General features: G+C 64.5%; 2 protein-coding genes across 5 annotated transcripts; one reads left to right on the top strand and one right to left on the bottom strand.

Annotated features, from left to right (window-relative positions):
- The first annotated feature begins 550 nt into the window (after positions 1-550).
- LOC102736402 (sphingomyelin phosphodiesterase 5-like) lies at positions 551-3,314 on the top strand. Of its 2 annotated transcripts, none has more exons than XM_081816695.1 (7): positions 551-1,635; positions 1,733-1,781; positions 2,047-2,187; positions 2,262-2,351; positions 2,436-2,499; positions 2,577-2,712; positions 2,785-3,314. In XM_081816695.1, the coding sequence occupies exons 1-7, from the start codon at positions 808-810 to the stop codon at positions 2,875-2,877; spliced, it is 1,401 nt and encodes a 466-aa protein (XP_081672821.1). In that variant the 5' UTR covers positions 551-807; the 3' UTR covers positions 2,878-3,314. The 2 variants fall into 2 exon arrangements, with proteins under 2 accessions (XP_081672821.1, XP_030897296.1); XM_031041436.2 differs by having other exon boundaries at positions 552-1,635; positions 1,733-1,805.
- Positions 2,928-12,909, bottom strand: OPLAH (5-oxoprolinase, ATP-hydrolysing). Of its 3 annotated transcripts, none has more exons than XM_006745404.3 (27): positions 12,758-12,909; positions 12,001-12,224; positions 11,731-11,922; positions 11,071-11,170; positions 10,866-10,989; positions 10,586-10,781; positions 10,338-10,503; positions 10,092-10,230; positions 9,946-10,013; positions 9,558-9,823; positions 9,318-9,430; positions 9,062-9,232; positions 8,743-8,880; positions 8,512-8,650; positions 8,278-8,390; positions 7,889-8,040; positions 7,138-7,298; positions 6,954-7,055; positions 6,705-6,879; positions 4,875-5,059; positions 4,601-4,747; positions 4,374-4,508; positions 4,093-4,242; positions 3,852-4,009; positions 3,622-3,782; positions 3,390-3,487; positions 2,928-3,141 (listed from the first exon to the last, which is right to left on the bottom strand). In XM_006745404.3, exons 2-27 carry the CDS (start codon positions 12,169-12,171, stop codon positions 2,992-2,994), a joined length of 3,870 nt encoding a protein of 1,289 aa, XP_006745467.2. In that variant the 5' UTR covers positions 12,172-12,224; positions 12,758-12,909; the 3' UTR covers positions 2,928-2,991. The 3 variants fall into 3 exon arrangements, with proteins under 3 accessions (XP_006745467.2, XP_030897295.2, XP_081672820.1); XM_031041435.2 differs by lacking the exon at positions 12,758-12,909 and adding an exon at positions 12,436-12,616; XM_081816694.1 differs by lacking the exons at positions 12,001-12,224; positions 12,758-12,909 and adding an exon at positions 11,481-11,574 and having other exon boundaries at positions 11,731-11,867.
- Between the last annotated feature and the right edge of the window lie 6,112 nt (positions 12,910-19,021).

The following is a 19,021-nucleotide window of genomic DNA, read 5'->3' on the forward strand; positions in this document are numbered from 1 at the left end:
GTGCGAGAGGGCTCCCAGGATGGGGAGCTGGTTTCCATGTGGCTCACGTGTGGGGGAGGGGGAGGGGAGGGAGCGGCGGCACAAAGCCCAACCAACAGTCCCTTACCCCCAGATTGGAAGCTCCTTGGGGTAGGGTCACAGAGCCCTCACCACGGGGGGACAGGCCTCTGGGGGAAGCTCTGCGGGGCGCTCAGTGGGTGGCTTGTTAGGCCGCTCAGAGTCCGTCCCTCCTCTGGGGAATGTGTCTTTGAACTCAGTTGCTGGTCACTGCAACCCAGGCAGACGGGTGGGGGTGGGGTAGACCCTGCAGTCGGGGCAACAGGAGGGCCCTCGCAATTCTGCGCGGGCTTGCGGGGAGAAGGGAGGGAGCTGGACGCAGCATGCACCGCACTCCCTTCACCAGCCGGCCGGCGCTAAAAAGTACCGTTCTCCACTTGGTGCAAGCTGCACCCCAGTCCATGCTCCCGTGGGGCAGGTCTGGGGGTTCTCCCGGCGTCCTTCAGGGGAGGGCGGGGCCGGGCGAGGAGGATCTGAGGCGTGGCTGCGAAACCAGGGTCCCTTTCGCTTTCCCTTTTGTTCTCTCCAACGGCCACCTAAGACTCCGCGCGCGTGAGGCTGGAGGCTGGTTTCCGCCTGCGCCTGCGCCCCCACTGTCCCGGAGCACCTTCCCGGCTCCGCGCACAGCTTGCGCCACGTAGCCTTGACCCGCGACTCCCCGGCAGCTCCCGCGGACGCCCCGACGAATCGATTCGCAAGCTGGCAGCGATTGAGTCGCAGGGGCGTCCCGAGGCCAAGAGGCGCGCCGCCATGCAATCCACTCCCGACTGGCCCCCAACGCCGGGTGCCCTACGGCCGTCTCCTTTCCCGCACCCTGTACTGCACGCCCTCCACCGCCTGGCCCGAGGCCTGCTCTTCCCGGCTTACTGGGCCCTGGACCAGCTGCTGGGCTGCTGGGCGCCGGCGGTGCGCCCGAGCTGCCAGAGCGCGCTGACCTCAGCCGTGGGCGCCGCGGCGACGCTGCCGCTGCTGCTCCTGGTCGGCCTGCCCCTGGCGCTGCCGGGCCTGCTGCTCTGGCTGCTCCTGCAGGCTTGGCGCCGCCCCTTCTGCTACCGGCCCCCGCCGCAGTACTGGGCGCCCCCAGCGCCCTGGCGCCCCCCAGCTGAGCCCGCGCGCTGCTTTGGCTTCCTCAGCGCCAACCTGTGCCTGCTCCCCGACGGGCTAGCACGCTTCAACAACCTGCGGCACAGCCAGCGGCGGGCGGAGGCTATAGGCGCCGCGCTGCTCGCCGGCCTGCGGCCCTCGGGCTATGGGACTACGGGCTGCAGTCCGCCGGGGCCGGGGACGCCCGGGGGGGTGCTGACAGCCGCGGTGCCGGCAGGTCTGGACTTCGTGTGCCTGCAGGAGGTGTTCGACCTGCGCGCGGCGCACCGCCTCGTCAGCCGCCTGGAGCCCAATCTGGGCCCGGTGCTGTACGACGTGGGCTCCTTTGGCCTGCAGCCCGGGCCGCACCTCAAGCTGCTCGGCAGCGGGCTGCTGCTGGCCTCACGTTATCCGCTGCTGCGCGCAGCCTTCCGATCCTTCCCCCACGCACGTCGCGAGGATGCGCTGGCCTCCAAGGGACTGCTTTCCGCACAGGTACAGGCCCACCGGCCGCGGCGCTCCCTGGCCTGAGAGAGGGCTGGGCGTGGGGTCGAAACGGCGAGGGTTGCTGGGGCCGTCCACGATGTTGCAGGCGCAGGTGGGCATCCTGGACGGGCGCCGCATCGTGGGCTTCCTGCACTGTACGCACTTGCATGCGCCGAGTGGTGAGCCTAGCGGACGGGATGGTCAGCACATGCGCAGGCAGTCTCGCTTCTCTCATCCTGGCGGCGACGGGTCCCAACCCTCGTCTGCATCTCCGCCCCCCGCCCCCCCCCCCGCGTTTGTTCACTGCCCCAAGCACCGCGCGCCGGGTGGAGCGCCCTGGTGGGCTCACAGATCAGGGCGCGGCGGAGGGGGCGGTGGGGTGCGCATCTGGGCTCAGCCTTCCTCCCCCCACCCCTGCAGGGGACGGGCCCTTGCGCTGCAAACAGCTGACGCTTCTGCTGGACTGGATGGAGCAGTTTGAAGCCGAGAGCCGCCAGAGTGGCGAGGCCGTGGCCTTCAGCGTGCTTCTGGGTGACCTAAACTTCGACAACTGCTCTTCAGGTGAGGGGGAGGCTGCGGAGGGGCGGGGCCGGGCGGCCTGGCCCCGCCCACCGAGCGCCGGCCTCTTCTCGCAGACCACGCAAAGGAGCAGGAGCACGAGCTCTTCAGCCACTTCTGGGATCCCTGCCGGCTGGGCACTCGCCGGGAGCAGCCCTGGGCCCTGGGTACGGCGCCCGGGCGGGGAGCGGTCCTAGGGAGGGCTCCGGGGCCTCGGCTCCCTGATGACCGCCCTCCCCGCCCTCCCCCAGGCACGATGCTGAACACCTCCACTCTGCACCACTCGGTGGCCTGCTCCCCAGAGATGCTGCGGAGGTGAGTGGCGACCTGGGGGTCAGGCACCGCCCAGGACGGAGGGGAGCCCTGGCCATGGTGACACCGCCCGTCCTCAGGGCCCTGGAGCAGGAGGAAGGGCGCCACCGCTACCTGGCAGGCCCTCCCGCCAGAGGCCCGCGGGCTAAACCCTGGCGGGGCCGGCGCGTAGACTACGTCATGTACCGGGGAGTGGCCGGAGGCCCGCTGAGCCCAGTAAGTGCCAGAACTCCGGGCGCTGGGCCGGCCGGGACTGAGGCGACACCTCAACCTGACTCCCTCCCCCAGGAGGTGGAGCAGGTGACCTTCAGCACCGCCCTGGCGGGGCTCACAGACCACCTGGCCGTGGGACTTCGGCTCCGAGTGTCCGCGCCCTCCTGACGCACGCACGCACGCAGGCCGGGTGGAAAGACGGACACGGACGCAGAGCGTGAGCCTGGCCAGTTGCCGCGGGGACGGGGCGACTTCAGAGCTGTTTATTGTGGGGACCCTCCCTCACACTGCCTCCTGGGCTCTGCGGTACTCATAGACGCTGCCGCGCTCAGGGAAGGCTGGGAGCTGCTGGGGCGACCCCGGCGGCTGCGGGGCGGGGTCATCCGGGTCCCCATAGCCCCCGCCGCCTGGTGTGTGGAGGCAGAACACGTCCTGTGGAACAGAAGGGTAGGCTCAGCGCGGGCATGCCCTCCCCGCCAGCTGCCTCCCGCTGCAGGCCCCCCCACCCCCCCATCCAGAGCGGCCAGCCTGGACCACGGAGGCCCACTGCGCGCCCTCTTCCCTTAAGAAACCAAATTAAATTCAGTCTCTCGTTATCTTTGCAACTCTGCTCACCCTTTGTGGAATGCGGATCAATGGGGGGCGGGCGGGAATGGGAAAGGATGGGGCTCAGTCCTTACCCCGGGGTACACGGGCACCGACGTCTTCCCCCCCAGATTCACCGTCCGGCCATCCTTGCGGATCAGCAGGTTTAGGCCACGGGCGCCGGGCTCGCCCCCTGAGGGAAGAGGCCAGGTGAGGCGAGCCCAGGAGCCAGGAAGGGAAAGAAAGGAAAGAGGTTGGCGGGGAGACAGGAGGACACCGGCCGGAGGGGGCGGGGGGGGGCGGGGGCAGGGGAGCGGGGCTGCTCACCGTGGAGGCCGTAGGGCTGGAAGGCGCGGCGCTCGGTCAGCACGGACAGCAGCGCCTCCTCGCGGAAGAGCAGCTCGCGGACGACGCCATCGCCGCCCCGGAAGCGGCCGCGGCCCCCAGACCCCAGCCTCAGCTCAAAGCGGCGCACGATGACTGGGTACCTGCGCGGGCCAGGGACTCAGTGCGGCCCGCCCGGGCTCCGGGCCCCCCGTGCCGCCCCCGCTGCTCACCTGCTCTCCAGGATCTCCGGGTCGGTGATGCGCGTGTTGGTCATGTGGCTGTGCACGCCGCTGCGCCCGTGCCAGCCGGGGCCCGCGCCCGCGCCGCCGGCCACCGTCTCGTAGTAGCCCATGTGGGCATTGCCCAGGGTCACATTGTTCATGCAGCCCTGGCAGGGGCAAGAGGCATTTGCGCTGGGCTGGAGGGTAATCCCCCCCAACAGGCCCGAGCGTGCCCACCCACCCGCCGCACCTGCGAGGCGGCACAGGCCCCGAAGGCCCCTAGGATGACGTCCACCACGCGCTGTGACGTGAGCACGTTGCCGCCCACCACGGCCGCTTCAGGGGACGGGTCCAGGATGGAGCCTCTAGGGATCACCACGCGCACGGGCGCCAGGCAGCCCTGTGGGGGAGGGGCCAGCTCTCAGGGCAGGTGGGGAACATACGTGCCCCTCCCACCAGCACCCCCAGGATCAGTCCGTTGTTGGGCTGACCGCGCCCCCAGGATCATTCAGGCCGCGCGCTCCTGCGCACCTGGTTGAGCGGGATGTCGCGGCCCACCAGACAGCGGAGGCAGTAGATGAGCGCGGACAGCGTGATGGCCCGCGGCGCGTTCAGGTTGCCAAACACCTCAGGCCCCGTGCCGCTGAAGTCAAATACTGCGCTGCCCTGTCCGTGGGGGAGAGGGGAGGGGAGAGGTCAGCGGCAGCCAGGCGGCCACGCCTCCGATGCCCTCCGCCCTGCCGCTGCGCCGGCCGCACCTGACTCAGGTTGATCTGCACGCGGAGTCGGATGGGGGAGCCGTCGTCCATGTGGTCCTCAGCTGACACCTCCAGGGGCAGGCCTCGGGCCTGCCGGGAGGTCCCGAAGGCCCGCAGCATGTCCCGCACGGCCAGCTCAGCGTTTGCCTAGCACATAGGATGTTCATCGGGCAGCCAGGCCGCCTTCCAGGTGGTGCGGGTGCTCCCCACCTACCCATCCAGCTGCCTGGGGGCGCGCACAGAGCTGCCCCCCGGTTGCTGCCCCTCGGCCCACCTGAATATGGCCCATGTAGGCCTGCACCACATCCAGGCCATACTGCCCAATGAGTTCTCCCACCAGCTGGATGCCCTTCTGGTTGGCTGCCACTTGCGCACGGAGGTCCGAAAGGTTGTCGTGCAGGTTCCGAGTTCCGCTACAGCCGGGAATCTTGCTTGGAGCCCGCAGGGCCTCAGTTACCGCTGGATGGAGGAGGTCACCACTGAGCCACCCCTGAACCCCTGGGGCTGCCTGGTCCCCTGCTCCACACCTACTTCACCCCTGCTGGGCGCTGTGTGGGGCACCCCATGTTGGCCCTTCACTGGCTCCCCAGCACCCCCAAAACCCCCAGCCTCCTCCCATCTGCTCAACCTTCTTCCCACACTCCAACCCCCCAGGGCACCCTAGACTAGGACAGGCAGCTTTGCCTGTGACCTCACAGGAGCTGGGGGTTCCCCGGGGCAGGCAGGGGGTTCTTCCCTCAGCAAACTCTGCTTCCCCCTTTAATTCCTCCTGCCCTACCTCCCCACCACCTGCCCCACTCCCTCCTGCCCTTTCTGGGCTTCCCTCCCCCTCACAGGAGAAAAACGACTTCCCTTGACCCTCCCCCAGTCACACTGCCCCAGGGGCCCTCTGTCAACCACTGTGAAAGAGCATCAGCTGGCCCTCTGTACCTCCTGCCCCACCCCCAAACAAATCTGACCTAGGCCCCTATGCCCCCTGGGGAGCCCCAGAGGCTGAGGGAAAGCCTCTCTCCTCTCATCTCTGACCAAGAGATGACCTCTCTCTGAGCAGTCACAGTAGGCTCTCAGGCTCCCTGGCCACTGTGTCCTCTGTCTCGTGCCTGCACGTGTCCCTCCCGTGATCCCTGCCCCTTGCCCCCTGCTCCTCCACGCTGACCAAGGGAGCGGCCAGGCCTGGGTCACTCTGTTTGTGTGAAAGCAGCCTGAGGCTCTATTACCCCACCCTCCACCCTGCCCACCGCCACCCTCACTCTGGGATGCCCCCTGGGCTCCAGGGCCCCTGCACTCTCACATGAGCTCTGAATTCTCCGCTGCCCATGTCCTGGACCACGCTGCAACTTCTGCCCCAACTTCCCTGCAGCTGCGCTGTGCCCGCCAGAGCCTCCCCCTATCCTCTAGCTGTCCAAACTTGACTCCCCACCCCCACCCCCAAATCCCACCAAATGCCAACCTTGATCTCCAAGCCAGTTGTCCCTACCCCCACTTCCACTGCCCAGCTCGAGGGCCAGCATCATCCAGGGCAACCGTGGCTGTCCCCCACCCCACTCAGCCTGGCCTCTGGGCCGCCCTCCAACCCCCACATCCACTCTGCACGTAGGCTGAGGGCTCTCATGGTGTGTAGGCAGACCAGTGCAGGCCCACTCAAGCCCTTCATGGCCACCCCACTACCCAATGACTCAGACCCAGGCCCAAGAAAGGGCCCGCAGGGCCTGGCCCCTGTCCTCACTGCTTCTCTGCAGCCCTCAGACCCAGGGCAGACACAGCTCAGACTGTAAGCACCATGAGCAGTGGCCTACCTTGCAACAGTCTCCTCTCCCTCCTGTGCCCAGTGCCATGGGTGTCCTGGCCAGCTCCCCGCCCCCAAAATCACTGAGGCCTTCCTGGACCCAGGCAGAGTTTGCCTCCGCTCCTCTGGTCATGGCTGAGAGATGATCTGCAACCACTGTGGGGTCGCTGCCTGGCTGCCCCAGGCTCTAGGCAGGCCTGGGCCAGTAGGCTGTGTCCCAGTGTACCCCCTGCCCCGGCCTGGCTGTAAGGGGCAGCCATGTGTGCCAGCCCACCAAATCCTCCCCCCCACCATCGCCCCAACCCCACCCCCACTCACCCTCCTCCTGGAAGACTCCCCCCTGGACCAGTTTGAAAGACAGAAAGACAGCACCCTCCTGCTGCAGTGTGGTGGAATGGGGGGGCATGGAGCCTGGTGTGATGCCCCCAATGTCTGCATGATGCCCACGGCTAGCCACGTAGAACACAGGCCGAGTCTGACCCGGCCAAAACACCTGGCGGTGGAGAGCAACCGTCAACTGGGTCAGCCGCCCTTGCCCCCCAGAGACACCCAGGCAGAGGTCCTCACCGGTGTGATGACCGTCAGGTCCGGCAGGTGGCTGCCCCCAGCACTGGGGTGGTTGCTCAGCAGCACGTCGCCAGGGTGGAGGTCAGCCCCCAACTGCTGGATCTGAAGCCAGGAGACAGTCCCGAGTTGGAAGGGGCGGAGGTGAGGGGTGGGGTAGGGAAAGCAGAGAGGGGACCCGCCAAACCTGGAACTGCACGGTCTCCTGCATGGCGCCCAGGTGCACAGGGATGTGGGGGGCATTGGATACCAGCCCCCCATCCGGCCCGAAGAGGGCGCAGGAGAAGTCCAGACGCTCCTTGATGTTGGTGGAGATGGCTGTGCGCTGCAGGATGCGGCCCATCTGCTCTGGGGGCACAGAGTGACCAGGCGCCCGCTGGCCCCACCCCACCCACAGCACAGCCCTAGATTACGTAGAATAGGAAGAGGCAGAACCTTCAAGGCCCCAAGGGTGGTGGGGGCTCACCTACACAAGGTGAGGCCACAGCCAGGCCATGCCTTGCCTGTGTGAGGGGCACCCCCTTCCTCTCCATCCCTGCCTGGAGCCTCACCAAGAACCTGGAACCCCACATCAACCCTCCAGCTTGCCCAGCACAGTAAGCAGTTGGTGCTGAGGCACAGGATTCAGGGCCCCCAGCAAGCCCCCAGCCTGACCCTGCACAGATGGGTTCACTGTGCTGAGCCTGTTTCCTGTCCACAGGTCCCATGGCTGCCGGTGGGAGGTAGGTACTCGCACTGCGCAAGGCCCGCTGGTGTACGGCGGCCAGCCATCCCAGCACCAGGGCCACACTGCCCACCCTTCCCTGGGTCACACTCCGCCTCTCTCTGCACGCTCCCGCCGGCCACACGGCCTGCACCTCCGTCTGCCTAGTACGCACACTCCCACACCCCCCCCCACGAGGGGGCAGAGCCACTGGGGGACGGTGGCAGCCACTCACCAGCAATACTCATGAAGCGGTGCGAGAAGATGGACAGGTGGATGGGGTCCAGCTGGGCACCCACCGTGCTTGGGGCCTCAGCCCCCACAGAGATGCGGATGTCCCCCGTCTCAGTCACCTCTGCCTGGCAGCCTGGTTCCACCAGGATGGTGCTGAGGGCAGGGGCACGAGAGGCTGGAGGCGCCAAGCCAGACCCCTCATCCCAAATAGGGACCCCACATCCCCAGGCTGGGGGACGCACCAACCATAAGGGGACCCCAGAGGCCTTCATATTCCTGTAGCCTTGGGCCAGAGAACCCTCCGCCAGGACCCCGAGCTCACCCGGGCCCTGGCAGCTGTGGCCCCGGCCCTCACCCCCAGGGCCCCACCCTAGCCAGGCCTCAGCCCACCTGTTGCTGTCAATGATGAGGCAGGGCCCCAGAAGCTTGTGCCCGTAGCCCAGCTCTCCCAACAGGTATACGGGGGTTTCCTGGTACCCCCCCTCAAAGTAGCACTGGGTCATCTGAGGAGGGTGTGGGATGAGTGAGGTTCCTGGGTCCAGCTCCCTCCCTGGGTCTCCCCATCCACACCTGTGCCCATGTCCCTGTGGGTGTGGGTGGGCAGGCAGAGGCAGAGCCACCCACCTTGTCTACCCGGGGAGGCCCAGTCTGAGCTTTGGGGACATCCTCAAGGCGAAGGCCACTGTGGCCAGTGCCCCTCACGCGCACGTCGTCCACCACCACTGGCCGCTCAGGGATGACGAAGCCAAACTCCCTCATGTACCTGTATGTCCACCGGCCCCGAGAGAACTCTCAGGGCAAGGTGGCCAGGCTAGCAGGCCCCCGCCAGCGCTCCCGGACACAGCGTTTGCGTACCTCTCCACAAAGGCGGCCCCGAAGTCACCGGCCCGGGGCGAGCGGGCAGTGGCTGGGTGCTGGTGGGCAGACACCATCAGGGCACAGTCGGTGCCCTGGTAGCGTAGATGCAGGAAGCTCTCGGTGCTGATCTGGGGCCTGCGGTGGTGAGGCGGGAGGGGACTCACACAGGGCCCCCGAGAGGACCTCCGTCCTGCCTCCCCCAGCACGCAGGAGCCCAGCCCTCCACGGGGCCCCAGCACCATCTGGGAAATCAGGCGGTAAATCCAACTAGGGGGTGGCTGCCTGGCCAAGCCCACCCCAGCCCCTTGAGCCCCACCTGGGAAAGCCCTGGGCCCGCAGGGCGTCCACACACTGTTCCTCCAGGCGGCTCAGCCTCTGGTCCAGCTGCACAAAGGTCTCAGGCGTGTAAGGCAAGGAGCATGGCTCCTGCGCCTCGTGCACCACGTCTGCCAGGGCCAGGCCCAGTGCCGACAACAGCCCGCTGTGCCTAGGGGACAGGGGCCTCAGCAGTGTGGGGCTGCCTCCCGAAGCCAGCCCCCCAGCAAGGACACACGCGCCACTCCCACGCATACCTGTGAATGTGCACAGTGTCCATGCCCAGGGCCCGGGCGATGGCACAAGCGTGCTGCCCACCAGCCCCCCCAAAGCACGCCAGAACGTGGGCTGAGGGGTCATGGCCTCGTGCCTGGGAAGCCAGAAGGGGGTCAGTGGCGGACCCTACGCTGTCTGGCCGCCCACCCCTCCCCCGACGGGGTGGCCTGAGTGGGAGGCGTGGGCGTGGGGAGCAGGGCCGGAGGGCAGGGCGGGCATACCTGCGTGAGTGCGCGGATGGGCCGGCACATGGCCTCGTTGGCCACGCGCACGAACCCCATGGCTACCTCCTCCAGGCTCAGCAGGGAGGCCGGGCAAGGCCCATTGGTCAGGAAGCTGTTGACCTCAGCAGCCACAGCCTCCAGGGCCTTCCGGGAGGCCTCAGGGGACAGTGGCTGGTCCTCTCCCGGCCCAAAAATGCAGGGGAAGGAGGCAGGCAGTAGGCGACCCAGAACCAGATTAGCATCCGTCACTGTCACGGGACCCCCTGGGAGGTGTGCAAGGTGTGGGGGTTGGGGGATGGAGATGGGGTCCAGGACTGGACCTCAGGGGTGGCTTGGGCCTGGGCAGCACGGGTAGGAGCCCGGTGGGGCAGATACCACCTCTTACCTTTGCGGTAGCAGGCAGGGCCAGGATGGGCTCCTGCAGACTCTGGCCCCACCACAAAGAGGCCGGACCTGGGAGAGGGAGGACTGGACTTAGAGGTGCGTTGGCAGGCAGGGCTAGGGGGCCCCAGCCCAGGTGCAGGGGCTGACCTGAAGAAGAGGCGGGAGCCCCCACCAGCTGCCACCGTGTTGATGTCCAGCTGGGGGGCCTGGAGGGTGACCCCAGCTGTGCGGGCCTCAAAGACATGCTCAAACTCCCCAGCATAGCGGCTCACGTCGGTGGATGTGCCTGGTGGGGGCAAGGGGTATGAGGAGTCCACTCACAGACCTCGATGCCTGGCACTGCCTGGCCCTGCGGCAGAGACTCCTCCTGACCCCGCCCTTCAGCCTTCATACCTCCCATGTCAAAGCCAATGACAGGCTGGCCGCCTTCGACCCGGTAGGTGGTGGCTGAGTAGCCAACCACACCCCCAGCAGGTCCAGACAGCACAGCGCGGGAGCCGCTGAAGGAATCCATGGGTGCCAGGCCACCATCAGAGCGCATGAACAGCACCTGCACGTCCTGGGGGCAAGCAGGTGGACAGTGAGGGGCTGGCCGGCACAGGGTGGGGGTGGCTGGGAGAAGGCAGGCGGGGGGGCCTCACCTTGAGCTGGCCCTGGAAGCCACGGCGGAAACCCTGCACATAACGCTGTATGGTGGGCGTCAGGTAGGCGTCGGCACAGGCCGTGTGCCCCCGAGGCACGATGCGCACCATGGGCATGGCCTCCGAGGACAGTGATACGTGTGTGAAGCCCAGCTCCTGGGCCAGTGCGCCCACCTGCTGCTCGTGCTGGGCCCACCTGTTACAACGACCCAGTGGTACTCTGCCTCCTGCCCACAGCCTCCTGCCCGCCCCCCAGGGCCCCTGGCCAGCCCGCACTCACGTGTAGGAGTGCATGAGCACCACGGCCAGGCTGCGGATGCCTCGGGACAGGAGCCCCTCCAGCTTCCCACGCAGACCCCCGAGGTCCACGGGCTGCTGCACCTCCAGCAGGTCCCCTGTGCGGCCTGCCAGGAAGCCTGTCACCACCCCGTCAAAGGCCTGGGAGGGCCTGCTACTCCCACCCCCCGACACGGGAGCCATCGCACCTCTGACAGGCGTCCCCGCGCCCAGCTCCCCACGATACAGCACCACGCGCTCGTCCACCTCCAGCACCTCTTCGTACAGTACCTCAGGCATGTGCACAGCCTGGGGGCAGGCAGAGGCTCAGAGGAAGCCCAGGCCTGAGGGGCCTTGCTGGGGTCCCGCGTGGGTGGGCAGCGCGGGCGAGGGGATGTGTCCCAACAGGCCAGCCAACAGGCCCAGGAGACACGGTCAGACAGGGCGGCCCCAGCAAGGCCCACCCAGGGGGCGGCTCTCTGCCCCGGAGCACCTGAGTGTAGCCAACTGCCCCACCCCCACAAGGGCAGCTCCCTCTGGGAATCCAGCAGGGGAGGTGGGGGGCGGGGAGTGGGAGGGTCGGCGCGGGGCAGGGGGTGGGGGGGCTCCTACCCCTCACCCCGAGCAGTTCGTCCTGGGTCGTGCCACACCCAGAATCCAGGACAGGGCATGGTGGCAGACAGGAACAGGACTACCTGTGAGTACTCTGAGGGCTTGGGGGACACAGCACCTGCTAGGAGTGCTGGAGCCTCCCTCTTCTCTGCCTGTCAGCGGGTGGCCTTGGGTCGGCACTGACCCTTCCAAGGACTGCCCTCCCCGAGGGGCCATGAGCTGCTGGACCCAGCATCAGCTGGAGTGGGTGAGCTCACCAGATCAAAGAGGTCCTCTCGGGCCTGGGTGCCCACGTGCAGCAGGTCTCGGAAGCCACGTGTCACCAGCAGGGCCACCCGCTCCCCCCGCCGCTCCAGCAACGCGTTGGTGGCCACTGTGGTGCCCATGCGGATGCTGGCAATGCGACTAGTGTCCAGCGGCCGGTCCCGGGGCAACAGCATGCCCCCCTCCTGGGAACCACATGGTTAGTGTCAGTCCGGCCTCTGCTTCCCACATCCTGCCCCACACCGCCACTCTGCCTCGGCCACCTGCTCCAGAATGCGGCGGATGCCCTCAGTCGGTGCGTCTACATAGTTGGCAGGGTCCTCTGAGAGCAGCTTCAAGACCCTCACGTGCCCCCCGGGGCACTGGGCAAAGACATCTGTGAAGGTGCCTCCGCGGTCGATGGCAAAATGGAAACGCCCCTCGGGGCCGCCCATGATGATAGGGCTGGGGTCCAGCCGCGACTCTTCGGCAGGTAGTCCTGGGAGAACTGGACAGAGACGGCAGATCAGGCCACAGGCCTGGGGGTCATCCACGGCTTGGCAGCCTTGGGCAGAGCTGGGATGGGGAGACAATGGGGGGGTTCCAGGTCCAGAAGGGGTCCTGGGCAGAGCGGGAGCTGCAGACCCAGCTCAGAGGGCAGCCTGAGGGGTGGCCAGAGCTGGGTAGGTGGGGGCGCCAGACCTAATGCCCCTCGTTACCCGGTTCCCAGTGCCCCGGGCTGCGGCTGAAACCCCCCGGCCCAGAACAGGCCTTTCGGAGGTGGACCGCCCGCGGGCTGGTGGGTCTCCGCTCTCTGAACACGAAGACGCACGGGGGCCGGGGGCGGGTGAGGGAAGCCCCACTCCCAGCTGCTCGACCTTGGGGCCCAGGCCCTGTGGGACGCGGGGCGGGGCGGGGCCTGCGCAGACGGCGGGGCGGGGCCCGCGGCCGGGGGGCGGGAAGCGGCGGGGCTGTGGGGGCAGCGCGGCCGAGGCGGGGTGGGAAGGAGAGGGGCCGAGAACGTCCCGGTGCAAGGCCCACCTGGCGGGTCGGCTCCGAGCCGCTCGCTGTCTGTTCGCGCTGCGCTCCCTCCCAGCCCTGCCCGCGCCCGCCCCCGTCCCCAGCCCGGAAGCGGAGCCCGCCCCCCGCACGACCGGTCCGGGCGCGCACGGCCCTCCGGGTTGCGTAAGGCTCCGCTTGCCGGGAGCGGCCTCCGTCCTCCGCCGGGAGCCCCCCCGGAGGACGGCGGGGCGCGGGGCCGAGCTGGGCTAGGGGCGGCGCGGTGCTAGGCACCGCGGTTCCGCCGGCCGTCAGGCCCTAAGCCCGCCCAGAGATCGCCGAGCCTAGGAGCCCTGGGACCCACTCTGGGTGCCCGGGGGCAGGGAGAGCAGAGTGCCCCGCAAAGAAAGAATAGCCAGACGAGCTCGAACTGCCCCCTGGCGCGAGGCAGTTACGCCGCGGGGGATGGGGCTAGGGCGCCGGGGGAGGGGCCACCAGCGCGCGCCCTGCAGAACCCCCTTGCTTGCAGGTGCTGTGGGCAAGGGCCCCTCCACAGACCATCAACACCCCTGCTGCCCGTCCAAGGCCAGCCCTGCCATAGCCTAGGCTGGGAGCAACAGGACCCTCACCACAGCAGGGCTGATGTCCCCAAAAGCCGCTGCCAGTGCCCTGAGGATGGGGCGGATAGTTGTCCCACCCTGGCCTGTTTCCCCACGCGCAGAAAGGTGCCCAAGCTTGGAGTGGGCTCAAACTGTGCAGGGCCTTTTAGACCCCCTAGAGGGAAAGGTGGGGATGGGGGGAGGGAGGTGTCCCAAGCAGAGGGAACAACAGGTGAAGGGGACTTCACCTAAAGTGCCAGGCCAGATAGCCAGACCAGCAGGGCCCCCCCCCCCCCCCACTTCCCCATCCCCTATGAGCTGTGCCGGCCCTGGAGGCCTGCTTGGTCCTGGAAGGTGAGAGGGAGGTGGGCTGAGTCGGGAGCACAGGCTTTGGGCTGCACCCCAGGCTGCAACAGGGAGGGCTCCCTTCTGCCTGGTGGCCTTTGGCAGCCTCAGCATCCTCTTCCATGTGGTGGGGGAGGGAAAGGAGACATGGTTTTGAAAGAACTGTACCAAGAAAGATACATGAGATTCAGTGACTCAGGGCAGTGCTAGGGTCTGTGACCTCTGCCCCCACCTCAAGCCTTCTGACGGTGGCCCATGGCCTCCTCCACCAGCCCAGGTTCCAGCCGGTGTCTTCCCACGTCCAGCCCTGCTTGGACCAAGTGTGGAGGACTTGAGCTCCCCAGCACACAGGGATTGGCCCTGGGATCAGGCACACGGGACCCACGCCCCCAAGGATGGGCTGTGACCACGTCCAGATGACTGTGTACCCAGTGTACCCAGGGGCAGGTCCAGCCATGGTAACACTGCCAGACCTCTACCACATTGACCCCCTTATCGCCTTCCCCATCCCTCACGTCCAGCTGGGGGTCCTGCTGGCCTGGCTCTCCGGCCTGGCTCTCCAGTCACGACGAAGGACGTCTCCCTCCACCTGCTCCGAGCAAACCGCGAGATGGTGGTCAGCAGCCCCACTTCAGTCAGAACCCCCACCTGCAGCCCCCACCATGTCTCCTTCCACCGCTAACAGCCCACGCACTCTCCCACATGACTAGGTGATTGTCCCACCAAATTCCCCACACAGCCTGTCCATCCTGGTGCTCAGCTGAGGAGCCACCCAGACAGAATTCCACGACCCCGCCCGTAGCTACCACCACCTGGGGTACTCTACTCGGCCCAGCCTTTTCACCGCCCACAGGTACCGCCCCGGCAACCCCCCACCACACACCCGTCTTCACCCCGTGGTTGATGACTGCCAGCACACAACCGTATCTCTAGAGTCCCCGTCCCCACACCCTTCCAGCAGCACCCAGCTACTCTGCTCCTAGGGTGCGCCTCCTTGGAGGTGTCCACCTTCCGCCTCCACTTGCCTCCTGGCTCTCTTGACCTCACCTCCACAGAGATCGTATCTTGCAAGACCAAAGAAGGCCCCCCAGCCACCCTGGTGCCCAGTCCTCCTCTGACCACCCTGTGCATCCACCCATCCCCCAGCTGTGTGTCTGGGAAGCACCTTCGGCGTTGGGCTCTTGACCTGCCTCCCTGACTTCCTCCTGCCAGCCTCCTTCACCACACCTTCTTGATATGTGTGTCCCGAGAAGTTCCCCTATGCTATGGCCTGAATTGTGTCCCCCCAAAATTTGTATGTTGAAGCCTACCCCACAGCGTGATGGTATTTGGAGGCGGGACCTTTGGGAGGTGATTAAGTCCTGAGGGTGGGGCCCCATGATGGGATTAATGCCCTTATAAGGAGCGACGGAAGAGACTGCTCGTTCTCTCCAGAACGTGCGGCTACAGCGAGACGGTGGCCAGCTAAAGCCAGCACGGAGCCTCACCAAGAGCCCCGCCAGCACCCTGGGCTCAGACTCCCCGGCTCCAGAGCTGTGGGGAGCGAACTGTTGAAGTCATCCAGGCCGCAGAGTTTCCATATAGCAGGCCAGACTGTGTGCGTCACAGCCCCAGTCACACCGTGTCCCCTGTTCACGCCTCTGGTCTCTCAGCAGCAGGGAGGGAACACTGTGCCAGGATCGGCATGACCCCCGCTCCCCCGTATCTCCCGTGGATCTGCACCACGCTGCAGGGAAGTGCCTGTCCCCATGAGAACCGGGGTCCCCGCAGCCTGCCCACACCAGAGGCAGGGCCCTACTTGCCGAGCGCAGACCAAACCCTGGGAGCTGCCGTCACCCACTTTCTCACCCACCACACCCAGCCTGCCGAAGGCCTGCTGTTAATCGACCTTCAGTCCCCTGCCCTAGCCAAGCCTGTCATTTCTCACCAGGAGAACTATCCCCCACCCCCACCCCATCCCATCAGGCAGGGAGCCCAGGGGGCATAGGCCAGGGGCACAGATCCTGCCATCAGGTTCCTTCTGACCTGTAGGGCCCTTCTGGTCCTCATGTGCCCTCCCCTTCACCTGCTGGCTCAGCACGATGCCTCAACACACCCAACCTGCTGCCACCTCAGGGCCTTTGCACAGACTAACCCTCAGCTCGACCCTGGCCTTGTGGCTCCTTCACTTTGGTCCAGCTCTGCTCCAACATCGCTTTCTCCCTGCTTCACTTCCTTCAAATCACCCCCCAGCACCTTCAGCACCCAACAGGCCATTGCCCCATGGAAGCAGCACTTCCCTCCTCTTTTCATGCTCTTGGCACAAGTTGAACGAGTGAAGTTTCGTGGGCCTCTGAGAAGAGCGCCTGCAGGCCCTGGCACTCCTCACCTCTTTCGGCATCCTTGAACTTGATGGTTCTGCGCCGGGACGGCCGGGGGCTGGCGGCCACCTCAGCCAGGATCCCAGAGCCACAGAAGCCCAGGCTGCTGCCCCGGTTCCGAAGCACCAGCTTCAGCTCCTGGTTCTCCTGGATGAGCTGCACAAGCCGTCGCAGCTCTTCATTCTCCTGCGCCAGCCGCTGGATCTCCTGCCTCAGGCCCTCGTAGCTGCTGAGGAGGGACATGCCCGGCATCAGGGGCGGCAGCTGCCAGCAGCTGGTGGCCTGGCCAGGGACAGCAGACCAGACCCCGTCATTGTGAGGTCAGCGGCTACCCTGCCCCCCCACCCCGTGCCTCAGCCGCATTCCAGGGCCCAGCGGTTCCGACCGCCTTGAGCAGGGCATACCTGACCTCTGACCTCTGGCCCCTGACGGCCAAATGGCTAGGGCCTAGAGTCCCTCTAGGAAGCCCCTCCTGGAGGGTGAAAGCTTCTTTTTTTAAATTTAATTTAATTTTAATTCAATTAATTAACATACAGTGTATTATTCATTTCAGAGGTAGAGATCAGTGATTCATCAGTCTTATATAATACCCAGTGCTCAATACATCACATGCCCTCCTTAATGTCCATCCCCCAGGTACCCCATCCCCCCCACCCCCACCCCTCAGCAAGCCTCAGTTTGTTTCCTGAGATTAAGAGTCTCTTATGGGGGCGCCTGGGTGGCTCAGTCGTTGGGCGTCTGCCTTCGGCTCAGGTCATGATCCCAGGGTCCTGGGATCGAGCCCCGCATCGGGCTCCCTGCTCAGCGGGGAGTCTGCTTCTCCCTCTCCCTCTCCCCCTGCTTGTGTTCCCTCTTTCGCTGTGTCTCTCTCTGTCAAATAAATAAATAAAAATCTTTAAAAAAAAAAAGAGTCTCTTATGGTTTGTCTCTCTCTCTGATTTCATCTTGTTTTATTTTTTCCTCTCTTCCTCTATGATCCTCTGTTTTGTATCTTAAATTCTACATATCGGTGAGATCATATGATAATTGTCTTTCTCTGATTGGCTTATTTTGCTTAGCATAACACCCTCTAATTCCATCCACGTTCTTGCAAATGGTAAGATTTCATTTTCTTGTTGGCTGCATAATATTCCATTGTATATATGGACCACATCTTCTTTATCCATTCATCTGTCGATGGCCATCTAGGCTCTTTCCACAGATTGGCTCTTGTGGACATTGCTGTTATAAACATTGGGGTGCACGTACCCCTTCGGATCCCTACATTTGTATCTTTGGGGTAAATACCCAGTAGTGCAATTGCTGGGTCGTAGGATAGCTCTATTTTCAACTTTTTGAGGAACCTCCATACTGTTCTCCAGAGTGGCTGCACCAGCTTGCATTCCCACCAACAGTGTAGGAGGGCTCCCCTTTCTCCATATCCTCGCCAACATCTGTCGTTTCCTGACTTGTTAATTTTAGCCATTCTGACCGGTGTGAGGTGGTATCTCATTGAGGTTTTGATTTGTATTTCCCTGATGGCAAGTGATGTGGAGCATTTTTTCATGTGTCTGTTGGCCATCTGGATGTCTTCTTTGCAGAAGTGTCTGTTCATTGGAAGCTACTTTATCCCAGCCTGGCACAGATGTGTTGCAGGGAGAGGGAGTCAAAGATTCGGGCATCCCCGTGGCCACCAGCGGCAGCATCTCCACCTGCCTGTGCCAGGTCATGGAGCTGGGTGACTGGGCATGGTCCCCGAGGTGGTCACAGCCAGCACAGCATCTGAAGGGGCCAGGAGAGAGGGTGTTTGAGCTGCCCTGAAGGAGGGGGCTCTTTTGGCCTAGCAGCCCCGGGAGCTGCACAGTGAAGACTAGGGTGGGTCAGGATTCCAGGGACGTGGGGTGAGTCAGCAAGTGCATTAGGATGGGGCTAGAAGCAAAGAGATGGACCAGGCGGTGCTGAACCTGGGGCAGGGGCGGTCCGGGAGCAGCGCACAGGGAGGCCAGGCACCCTGGGGAGGCAGCACAGACAGGGTCACAACCTCATGGGATAGGGCGGGGCAGGCAGCAGGGAGACCCCGAGAAGGCTGAGGACAGCAGATTCCCGGTCACAGGGGAGCCACCCCGAAGGGTAGCATGGGGTTTACAGTTTAGAACCCACCAAGGACTTCCTTCTCTCACCCGGTGGGCCTTCTAATGGGACAGTTCTGTGCTCTTGCTGTCCTTTTCTCAGTTATGATTAGTATTTATTTCACATCATCATTTCCTTTTTGCTGGTCTGCTCAGTGCAGTTTCCACCTGTTAACCAGTAGGTTCTCCTGGGAACGACAAGCTCTAGGGGGAGGGTCTTTGCAGCGCTGACCGTGGAGGGGGACACCTCCGACAGCAGTGTTCCAGGGGACAAGGTGGCAACTGCACTTAAGCTCAATGGAAATTATGACAATTTTAATAGTTCCTATAATTAGGAAATATCCTAATTCTAAGGACATTTCTGCAAGGACTAAAGATCTTAGCTCAAAGGAGTGACAGGCTCAGGGCCATCAACTTCCAACTCAGACACTCTCAGAGTGGGGACTGTGGTAAGCAGAATTCTAAGGCCCCCAAGGACTCCTGCGCTGGTGTCCATGCCCTGCATAATCCCAGAATAAAATGGGTTTTACACCCATGATAAGATTATTCATATGGCACAGCTGAGGTAAAAAGGGAGATTATCTTGGATGAGACTTACTGAATTAGGTGGGACCTTAAAATAATAGGTCCCTTCCTAGGGAAGAGATCAAAGTGTGAAAGAGATTCCATGCAAAGGAGATTCTCCACTGCTGAAGGGGCCATGTGGCAAGAAATGTGGGTGGCCTCTAGGAGCTGACATATCATAGTCAAAATACTAAAAGACAAAGAGAAAACCTCCAAAATCACAAGATAAAAATGACTTCTCACATATGAGAAAACCCAATAAGATCAACACCTAACTTCTCATCAGAAACAGTGGAGGGCAGGAAACAATGAGATGACATATTCAGTCAT

Source organism: Leptonychotes weddellii, chromosome 4 (assembly GCF_054177405.1).
Source record: "Leptonychotes weddellii isolate Sample4059 chromosome 4, ASM5417740v2, whole genome shotgun sequence".
Lineage (NCBI taxonomy): Eukaryota > Metazoa > Chordata > Mammalia > Carnivora > Phocidae > Leptonychotes > Leptonychotes weddellii.